At 39.0% G+C, this 11860-nt stretch overlaps 1 protein-coding gene across 2 annotated transcripts in view; it reads right to left on the bottom strand.

The window, feature by feature from the left end:
• Nucleotides 1-2199: 2199 nt before the first annotated feature.
• Nucleotides 2200-11860, bottom strand: part of LOC122934016 (gastrula zinc finger protein XlCGF57.1-like) — a 46261-nt gene continuing 36600 nt past the window's right edge. For both annotated transcript variants that reach the window (XM_044289141.1, XM_044289142.1), the window contains one exon: nt 2200-4823. In XM_044289141.1, coding sequence (XP_044145076.1) covers nt 2971-4823 — 1853 coding nt within the window. In that variant the 3' untranslated portion in view covers nt 2200-2970. The remainder of the gene's footprint in view (nt 4824-11860) is intronic.

The raw sequence follows: 11860 nt of genomic DNA, 5'->3' as shown, positions 1-11860 counted from the left end.
TATTGGTACACTGTCTACATTTAGCATGACCTATGTTCTCTGTACCAGTCATTATGCACTATAGCCATGGCGGTCTGACCATTTCTTTGATCTCCACTCACCCTCTACCATTATTTACTTATCTGGTCTGCACCTATGGGTTGGTCATTGTACCATACATCAGTAGTTGCTTTTCCCATATTCGCAGTAACCTCATTGATAGATCATTATATGTTGTGACCAGTGTGTCCATCCAGGATGGCGCTCGTTTTCTTTTCCCCTGCTCCCTTACCCTATTCTTGGCATTCACTATGTGTATTTTTATCATGAATTTATTAAAAACGTATATTTTTCTAACCAATGGTACTCTATGTTAAAATAATGCCTAGTTTGGTAAAGAAAAAAACAGCTATTATGCGTATCTTATACCAGGCAAGAAAATGTATTGCATATCACTGGATTGATCAGCAGCCTCTGAAGATACAGGAATTAGTGAGCAGAGTGCACAATTTACTGCAATTGGAAAGATATGTGTACCAAAAGAGAGGTTCTATTAAAAAAATGTAAGTAATATGGTTTTCATGGATGAAACATGATATTACCTGAGGACACAGTGAGAAAGCAGGATAAATCATATCAGAGATATAGCTTATTACCACTTTAGGGTAGTATGAAAGATGGTTGTATGGCAGGTGTGCAAAGTACTAATTTAGGAGAAAGACAAACAACATGTAAGAAGCATAAAGAAACAAAAAAACGAGACAGGAGCAGCATATCATCGGTGTACTTTATTGAAAGAGCCATGGAGGAAAAACGAACTCTGAAGGCGGGAAAGGGTGGGTAAAGGAAAGGGGGAGGATAAGGGTTTGTGTTATTGTATGATTTAAGGCCTTTCAAAAAAACTTTAATAAAAATTATCTGATAAAAAAAAAAGGGGGTTGTCTGACCGTTAATATTAATGACCTATCGCCAGGATAGGTCATTAATATCTGATCGGCATGGGTCCTACACCCAAGAGTGCTGCTTTCTGTACATTACACTGCGCTTAGTCTCTAAAGTGTAGTGCAATACAACTACTCACTCCATTCAAGTGAATGGAGCAGGTACTTGTAATAACACTATACCACCGCTCCACTGGAGACGAAATGTAATGTAATGACCAGGAAGCAGTGCTTACATGGAGCGCCGCCTCCTCATCATCTCACAGCTGATCATTGGGGGTATCGGACCCCCACCGATCAGATATTGCTGGCCTATCCTAGCAATAGGTCATTAATATTAACAGCCAGACAACCCTTTTAACTCCTTAGGTTTGGGGGGCATACCTTATCATCTAAAGAATAAAGAGACATAGGCCCAGAATGCAGATATTTATTAACATATGGTAACAACATGTTTGACACAGTTATATAAAGTCTAAGGGAATCATGTGACGGCTCCCCTGATTACAGCGCAGGGTCATTTACTATGTTTTATATAGTAGTTTTTCTTAAAATTACTCAGTACCCAAGAGCACGTGCATTAGATTTACTGGACTCTAGAACTCTGCTCCCGATTTTAAGAAAACTGAAGAAACAAAGTAAGTGACCCTGCATGGCCTCTCGGATTGGTCAGCAATAACCTGGTAACACATTGCCTTCAACAGAATATATTATCTGCATATTGTGGACATATAGGTGCGTTATCTGGATTTTATTTTATGTTTAGACAACAGACATTTATTAGTACATATATTTCTTAGGCTCCCCATGCACAAAGCTTGTACAGGTGCAAACCAACAATTACAGGTGTGTACCAGCAATTAGTGATGAGCTGCACGCAGACCCCACTGCCAGGGCCACATCATGTATGAGAAGCCCTAATCGTCATTGAGTGCTTGTAACTGACTTTTGGATGACAAGTGACTTACTTTGATGATAACTGCTGTTTTTTTTCTTGCATTACTTGTTAAAGTAGCACCTTGGTAAAGTAGCACTACCACAAAACTTTTTATTCTCTGACCCGTTAGAAACATACCAGATGTAAACGATAATGAAGGTAATCTTCTTCTCAGTGTCTGTAATTATGAGTTATCCCCTCACTTCTATTTCTCAGCTGTGTCATGTAACTAGCACCGACTTTACATCTTATGTGTAAACAGTTTCTCCATAGGCCCCCCACCCCAGCAAATTCTTTGCAACCCCCGCCTCCCATGCACCCCCACTCCTGTGGCTAGTCAAGATCGCTCTCTCAGACAAGGCCCGGCAGCCGCTCCGTCCAATTCCTACACTGTCTCTGTATATAATGTCATTGTATAATACTCTTGAGGATGCCCTGAGAATAATATCTTTTTGGGCCCCTTCTGAGTTCGGGTCCCAAAGCAGCCGCTCCCTCTATAGCTACGTCCCTGTCTCCATGTATTACTATAGGAGCCTCAATGTCAGTCTCATGGAAATGAATAGAGAGGTAACCGACTTCCTGTCCTGTGTCTGTTGGAAATCAGAGTGCTGGTCACATGACACAGCTAAGGTTATAACACATACTGTCACTGGTAAGAAGATTACCATCACTACAGTTTACATCATATACAGGTCAGAGAAACATTTTTTTCAGGGAGTGCTACTTCAAAAATGGCTGCTTTCCTGCTGAATTGATTTCTCCAGAATGAAGAAACAAATATCATTCCATTCAGCTGGGCTTTGTGCTTGGCTTACCAGTGAATTTTCTCGTGACAGACTCCCTTTAATCTTTAAAAAGATATGATGTGAGAATAAAACATTTCCCACATTGTGAACCCAACATTTTTTTTTCCTCTATAAGTTCATTAATGTGCAATTAGAGGTGACATGAAAATGTCTTCATCTCTGTGTGAATTCTCTGATATGTGATAAGATTTGCCTTAATTCTATTACATTTCCCACATCCTGAACATGGAAAGTTTTTCCCTATATGAATTCTCTAATGTCTAATAAGATCTGCTTTATGATTAATGCATTTACCACATTCTGAACATTAAAATGGCTTCTTCACTGTGTGAATTCTCTGATGTTTAACAAGATTTGATTTATCTGTAAAACATTTCCCACATTCAAAGCATGAAAATGGTTTCTCCCCTGTGTGAATTCTCTCATGTACAACAAGATGTGCTTTATCCATAAAACATTTCGCACATTCAGAGCATGAGAACAACTTATCCCCTGTGTGAATTTTTTTATGTTTACCAAGATGTGATTTATCTATAAAACATTTCCCACATTCTGAGCATGAATACGGCTTTTCCCCTGTGTGAATTCTGTAATGTGCAACAAGACCTGTTTTCTTTGTAAAAGATTTCCCACATTCTAAACAAGAAAATGGTGTCTCCCCTGTGTGAATTCTCTCATGTATAACAAGTTGTGATTTATGGGTAAAACATTTTTCACATGTTGAACATGAAAATGGCTTCTCCCCTGTATGAATTCTCTCATGTATAACAAGATCAGATTTTTGGTTAAAACGTTTTTCACATTCTGAGCATGAATAAGGCTGTTCCCCTGAGTGAATTTTCTGATGTCTAACAAGATGTGATTTATAGTTAAAACATTTTTCACATTCTGGGCATGAAAATGGCTTCACCCCTGTGTGAGTTCTCTCATGTATAATAAGATGTGATTTATGGTTAAAACGTTTTCCACATTCTGAGCATGAAAATGGCCTCTCCCCTGTGTGAATTCTCTGATGCTTAAGAAGATCTGATTTTTGATTAAAACATTTTTCACATTCTGAACATGAATATGGCTTCTCCCCTGTGTGAGTTCTCATATGTTTAACAAGACCTGATTTATAGTTAAAACGTCTCCCACATTCTGAGCATGAAAATGGCTTCTCCCCTGTGTGAATTCTCTGATGTTTAACAAGAACTAATTTATAGTTAAAACGTCTCCCACAGTCTGAGCATGAAAATGGCTTCTCACCTGTGTGAATTCTGTAATGTGCATCAAGACTTGCTTTCTTTGTGAAAGATTTCCCACATTCTAAACAAGAAAATGGCTTTTCCCCCGTGTGAATTGTCTCATGTAGAACAAGTTGTGATTTTTGGCTAAAACATTTTTCACATGTTGAACATGAAAATGGCTTCTCCCCTGTGTGAATTCTCTCATGTCTAGCAAGTTCTGATTTATGGTTAAAGCGTTTTCCACATTCTGAGCATGAATATGGCTGCTCCCCTGTGTGAATTTTCTGATGAATAACAAGGTGTGATTTATAGTTAAAACGTTTTTCACATTCTGAACATGAAAATGGCCTCACCCCTGTGTGAATTCTCTCATGTAGAACAAGATCTGATTTTCGGTTAAAACGTTTTTCACAAATCGAACATGAAAATGGCTTCTCCCCTGTGTGAACTATCTGATGTTTAACAATATCTGATTTATAGTTAAAACGTTTCCCACATTCTGAGCATGAAAATGGCTTCTCCCCTGTGTGAACTCTCTCATGTATAACAAGAACTGATTTACGGTTAAAACATTTCCCACATTCTGAGCATGAAAATGTCTTCTTCCCTGTGTGAATTCTCTCATGTATAGCAAGAACTGATTTGCGGTTAAAACATTTCCCACATTCCGAGCATGAAAATGTCTTCTTTCCTGGGTAAGTTTTTTGATGTTGAACACTTCTTCTGTGACTTTTATTTTGCTCAATAGTCTGTGATAAATCAGAAGATTGAAATCCATCCAAAGGATCAGATGATAGATCTATGCTGTGCAAGGCTGAGGATACATGTGGGATAATGGCATGCTCTTTATGTGTATCTTCTATGACACCACAATCATCTGTTTTAAAATCTGATGATATAAAATGTTCCTTTGAGCTCCTGGTATAGTCATCTGCCAAGAATAAATCAGATTTTTATAATTTTTAAATAACAGTAATAGTAATAATAAAGCCTCGACCAATAGATCACTATGTTAATTCATTTCTATGGGAATGGCAAAAATAGACGAGTGGCGTGCTCGGCTATTTTCGAAAGTCCCATTGAAATGAATAGGAAGCGTAATGCCCCTTCTATAGCGCTTATAGAACTAACCAAGCCAAAGATCTGCTTTTTTGGCCACTCCCATGGAAATGAAGTGATGCACATGCACGGTGTGCCCTCTTGGACTTTGACGGCTATAGGTGCCGTTAACAGAGGTGGAGCCCCGCACCTATTAGACATTGGGGGCAAATCTTAGTGATACACTACCAATGTCCTAGATGGAAATACCCTTGTGTTGTAAGTGTACTTTAATTAGGTATTGGTTGGTTTAACTTTAATTCTTTCCCCTTTAATATTACATTCTATATTCTGTGCAATGATATTCATGTAGTGAGTTAGGGATAGTTAGATAGCATACCCAACCCCTATTGTGCTGAGAAGGTCACAATCTTAAATGCTTTCCTAAGAGAAATGATTGCTGCACACCGGAGGAGGGGCTGAAAAGTATAAACCTGGTATACACAGACAGTTAATTGGCACTTAACTAGGGAACATCATCCAGGTAGGATGAATTGATTTGAAACACTATTTCTTTCTTGAAGCACCATGAGGTGTTGGCAATGTGCCACAACATGGCAGCTGGAGTCCCTTCATATTGTATTGGGCAGGCCATGTGATTTGTCTGTTTTACCTTATTACACCTTATCACACTTAGTAAATATTTTTATCACTAACCCTGTTAGGCCTATTTATTTTTAAATCCTCTAATTCATGTTACATGAATTCATGTTACATAACAATTCATGTTATTTTTCTTCCCCATCTTCCTTGAGCAATAACTTTTGCCCGTCCCCGTCTGCCATTGGCTACTCTGCCCCGACCCCGGATGTTTTCATCCGTGTTCAGGAAGAAGCAGCAGTGACGGTGCGGGGACCAGGAGCAGCGCAGGGAGCGGGGTAAGTATATTACCGGTGAGGGGCCCGGCTTATGTGGGGGGGGGTTTGAGAAATTGGATAACCCCTTTAATATGCCATACAATGTAGTGGGAAGCGGAAAAAAAAATTCCAAATGGGGTATAACTGGAAAAAAAACGCAATTCCTCCACAGTTTTACAGGTTTTGTTCCCACGGCGTTCCATTTGCGGAAAAGCAGACCTGTGCCCTTCATTCTCTGGGTCAGTAAGATTACAACAATATCACATATGAATAGGTTTTTATGTCTAAATAGTGTAAAAATAAACATTTTAATTTTGAGAATTTTATTTGTTTTTTTACATCATATTCTGACCCCCATAACTTTTTTATAGTTATTTCTACTGAGCTGTGTGGGGCCTCATTTTTTGCAGGACAATCTTTAGTTTTTATTGATTTTGGAGTGTGCGTGACTTTTTGATCACATTCTATTACATTTTTTTGGTAAGAGAAGCGATAAAAAAATTGCAAAATGGCCATTTTGACCCTTTTTCCATTTAAACTTTCAAATGATTTTTTTATAATTTTTTTTACTTTTTTGTTGTGATTTTGAAGCTCATATTTGAGCCTGCATAATCATTTTTTTTTTTATTTATTCTGAACAATCATGGATTTTTTTTATCTCAATTTATTGCTCAGAATTGCTTATTTCTTATTTTGGCCTGCCACCTGCTAGACAAAATAAGAATTGCAGCTTAAAGGGACACTGTCACCTGGATTTTACTTACTGAGCTAATAACATCACCACATCAGTCTCCACTATTTACATTAAAATATACTAGTATTACTGCCCTGTGTCTTTTATTTTGTCTATAAAATCGGTTTTATTAATATGCAAAGTACCTCAATAAGGTGCCCAAGGGGACGTCCCTCCGGAAGTTGGGGCCTAGCCGCGCCCATTACTTCGGAGCCCAGCGCCCCACTGCTAATTTATTCACGCCTCTTCGCCGACGTGATGTTTGTGCAGCGCCTGTAATCCCACGCCCTGGACACACATGTCAGCGCCTGCGCAGTGTCCTGGCATCGGCCTCACAGAAGCCTGACGCATGCACAGAGAGGAAAGCGGCCGGCTGAGTGCGGGAGCTGGAGATGGGATCGCGGGGCGACAAGGAGCGCACCGCGCATGCGCAAGACTTGCACGATCCCAGCCTCACAGCAGGATGTCAATTAGAGTGAAGGGAGGATGGGTAAGGGGCGGGCTTAGCTTGACTTGACTTCAAGCTGACTCTGAGCATAGCGAAAACACAGATTAACCCCTTACGGACACATGACGTACCAGTACGGCATGTTTCCCGAGTCCTTAAGGACACATGATGTTCCGGTACGTCATGTTTTGTTCCGATCACCGCCGCCTGGCGGGCGGTGATTGGAACAAGGTGCCTGCTCAAATCATTGAGCAGGCACCTCGGCTAAATGCGCGGGGGGGTCCCGTGACCCCCCCCGTGTCGGCGATTGCCGCCAACCGCAGGTCGATTCAGACCTGCAGTTTGCGGCTTTTACCTGGTGCGGCGCTGCCTTCCGGTGAAGATCTCACAGGCCCCGGAAGCTGAATGAGTAATACACACAGTATTACTCATACAGCCAATGCATTACAATACAGAAGTACTTGAATGCATTGTAAAGGAATATACCCCGCAAAGTTCAAGTCCCAAAGTGGGACAAAAAATAAAGTGAAAAAAAGTTGAAAAAATAAAGTTCTCCCCCCAAAAAATTAAAAGTTTCAAGTAAAAATAAACAAAAACGTCATTTTCCCCAAATAAAGTAAAAAAAAATTGGTAAAAAATTGGTAAAAAATAGGGGGGGGGGGGGGAGTATACATATTAGGTATCGCCGCGTCCGTATCAACCGGCTCTATAAACATATCACATGACCTCAGATGAACACCGTAAAAAATAAAAAACATTTTTTTTGTCACCTTACATCACAAAAAGTAGAACAGCATGCGATCAAAAAGGCTTTTGCCCACCAAAATAGTACCAATCTAACCGTCACCTGATCCCGCTACCTGAGACAATCGCCCAAAAAATAAAAATAAACTATGGCTCAGAATATGGAGACACTAAAACATTATATTATTGTGTAAAACTTACATAAATAAAAAAAAGTATACATATTAGGTATCGCCGCGTCCGTATTGACCGGCTCTATAAAAATATCACATGACCTAACCCCTGAGATGAACACCGTAAAAAAAATTAAATAAAAACTGTGCTAAATAACCATTTTTTGTCACCTTACATCACAAAAAGTGTAATAGCAAGCGATCAAAAAGTCACACGCACCCCAAAATAATGCCAATAAAACCTCATCTCATCCTGCAAAAATCATAACCTACCCAAGGTAATTGCACTAAAACTGAGAAAATGATGGCTCTCAGACTATGGAAACACTAATGATTTTTTTGCTTAAAAAATGAAATCATTGTGTAAAACTTACATAAAATAAAAAAAAGTATACATATTAGGTATCGCCGCGTCCGTGACAACCTGGTCTATAAAAATATCGCATGATCTAACCTGTTAGCTGAATGTTGTAAATAACAAAAAATAAAAACGGTGCCAAAACAGCTATTTCTTGTTATCACAAAAAGTGTAATATAGAGCAACCAAAAATCATATGCACCCTAAACTAGTACCAACGATACTGCCACCCTATCCCGTAGTTTCTAAAATGGGGCCACTTTTTTGGAGTTTCTACTCTAGGGGTGCATCAGGGGGGCTTCAAATGGGATATGGTGTAAAAAAAAAAAAAAGTCCAGCAAAATCTGCCTTCCAAAAACCGTATTGCATTCCTTTCCTTCTGCGCCCTGCCGTGTGCCCGTACAGCGGTTTAAGACCACATATGGGGTGTTTCTGTAAAGTACAGAATCAGGGCCATAAATATAGCATTTTGTTTGGCTGTTAACCCTTGCTTTGTTACTGGGAAAAATTGATTAAAATGGAAAATTTGCTAAATAATTGAAATTCTGAAATTTAATCTCCATTTGCCAATAACTCTTGTGGAACACCTAAAGGGTTAACGACGTTTGTAAAATCTATTTTGAATACCTTGAGGTGTGTAGTTTCTTAGATGGGGTCACTTTTATGGAGTTTCTACTCTAGGGTTGCATCAGGGGGGCTTCAAATGGGACATGGTGTCAAAAAAAAACAGTCCAGCCAAACCTGCCTTCCAAAAACTGTATGGCATTCCTTTCCTTCTGCGCCCTGCCGTGTGCCCATACAGCAGTTTACGACCACATAAATATTGCATTTGGTTTGGCTGTTAACCCTTGCTTTGTAACTGGAAAAAAAATATTAAAATGGAAAATCTGCCAAAAAAGTGAAATTTTGAAATTGTATCTCTATTTTACATTAATTCTTGTGGAACACCTAAAGGGTTAACAAAGTTTGTAAAATCAGTTTTGAATACCTTTAGGGGTGTAGTCTATAGAATGGGGTCAGGTTCAGGTGGTTTCTATTATGTAAGCCTCGCAAAGTGACTACAGACCTGAACTGGTCCCTAAAAATTGGGTTTTTGAAAATTTGCTTCTAAACTTCTAAGCCTTGTAACATCCCTAAAAAATTTAATATCATTCCCAAAATGATCCAAACATGAAGTAGACATATGGGGAATGTAAAGTAATAACTATGTTTGGAGGTATTACTATGTATTATAGAAGTTGAGAAATTGAAACTTGGAAAATGTGCTATTTTTTTCAAATTTTGGGTAAATTTGCTATTTTTTTATAAATAAAAAGGAATTGTTTTTACTTCATATTACCAGTGTCATGAAGTACAATATGTGATGAAAAAACAATCTCAGAATGGCCTGGATAAGTCAAAGCGTTTTAAAGTTATCAGCACGTAAAGTGACACGGGTCAGATTTCCAAAAAAGTCCTTAAAGGGAACCTGTCACCAGTTTTATGGTGTCCTAACTAAGGGCAACATAAATAAGTGACTGATTCGCTTAGCAAAATGCTGGGTCACTTTTTTTAATTGACCCAGTCAATCTGCCAACATCTTGTATTGAAAAGCTCCAGCTGATAATGATGAGTCATGAATATTCATGAGCTCCTGACTCTCCCCGCCCACCTGCTGCTGAATGACAGTTTGTTTCCATAGGAATCAGCAGCAGGAGGGCAGGGGAGTGGCTATAGCTCTGAATTAAATATACGCTGGACTCAATGACATCACGCTGGACTCCAATCAGCTCATTAGCATGCGGCATCTTTGTGTGTATATTATGAGGTAACCATCTGTCACACCAGTAAGTGAATACATCCAAGGTACTTTTTAGTAGTTAATGATTGTATATAATTAGTTAGATTATAATCAAATATCCACATGACAGGTACCCTTTAAGGTGAAATAGGGCTGAGTCCTTAAGGGGTTAAAACAGCGTTTTTATAAAATATACAACAACCAGTGGAGGAATGAAAAACATGATTAGGAACACACTGGGGGCTACTGTAAGGTAATTATGTCGGTTTAAAATGTGTTTTGGAGGTGACAGGTTCCCTTTAATTAGCCGCGGGTCTCTGCTGTTTGAAACACTGAGCATGCGTCATGTTTGCTCATGGCTCCAGCGCCATACATGTAAGGCACTGGTAGCGAAGGGGGTTTACTTTTTTTTACTGGATATAGTTGTATGGAATACTGATGTATATAAGCTAGATGGAGACCAAAAACATACTGGCCTCTGGACACATTTAGCTTTTATGTTGGCAGTTTTCCCAATGCACACACTAAACATAAATCTAAAACATATTAGCTCAGCCTATATAATAAGATACTTTCACTCACACATATAAAAAGGTCCATCAAAAATTAAATTATACACATGTAAATACATAGACACATACAAATTTACAAGACACAAAAATTAAATGCACATACGGTATACATATTATACATGCAGTGTATACCCTTTACATATGTATACTCATTCCATTACAAGCCTATATACAGTGTGTATATATACACATTATGTAAAGAAATAAAAAAAACTATTGCTATAATTAGTGTTGAGCTAATCAAAGCATCCGAAGTGGAATTTGATTCGAAATTCAGGAAATATTTGATTCACCACAAAGCCGAATTTCAGGAACTACTTCACCACATGGCTGTGTCTATTCCTTGTCTTTAACTGAGTCTCCAACCAAGTTGGATTACATTAAAGAAAACCTTGAAATCTTCTTCACAGTCAGGTACTTGTTTCTTCTTTGTCAAGAAGGGTCTCTCCAACTGTGTATCGACTACCACAGAGTAAATAAAATTACAGTAAAAAAACAAAAACCAAATATCCTCTGCTTCCTAAACGCTTTGATGGGCTCAGTGGAGCCAGGTTTTCCACTAAACTAAGGAGGAGCTTATAATTTGATCCAGATAGAAGAAGGCGATGAATTGAAGACGGGTTATCTGGTAAATGATAATCATGACCTATCCTGGCAGTTTACATAGTACAGTGGCTGTGCTTTTATTGCAGCTTAGCCCCATTCACTTCAATGTGACCAATGTACAGTCATGTCATGTAGCCTAGGAAGAAGCCAAAAGGCCCACTGAGCACCCAACCTCTTCTAACAGCTGATCGGCAGGGGTCTTTGTTGTCGGACCCCCGCCGATCTAATATTGATGACAAATCCTAAGGATAGGTCATCAATATTGATTCCCAGCTAACTCCTTTAACACCTGAGATGGTCACTAGTCATGCTTTTCTCTCTCAGTAACGCTCCAGCTTTATTTAAAGACTTTGTCAGTGATGTATTTTGTGACCTTCTCTATACCTGGATATTCGTCAACTTGGATGACTTTTTGGTCTTCTCTTCTGACCAGACTTCACACTGGGGACATTTATGCTCAGTCCTCCAGTGCCTGAGAGAAAACAGACTTTACACTAAGTTTTAAAAGTACATCTTTGAAGAAACTTCTTATGCCTTCCTGGACTACATTATATCTAACAAAGGCACAGAGATGGTTCCTGCTGAGTTTTTACCGGATC

The sequence above is a fragment of the Bufo gargarizans genome, chromosome 4 (assembly GCF_014858855.1).
Source record: "Bufo gargarizans isolate SCDJY-AF-19 chromosome 4, ASM1485885v1, whole genome shotgun sequence".
Taxonomy (NCBI): Eukaryota; Metazoa; Chordata; class Amphibia; order Anura; family Bufonidae; genus Bufo; species Bufo gargarizans.
This window is presented reverse-complemented; position numbering and strand designations above follow the sequence as displayed.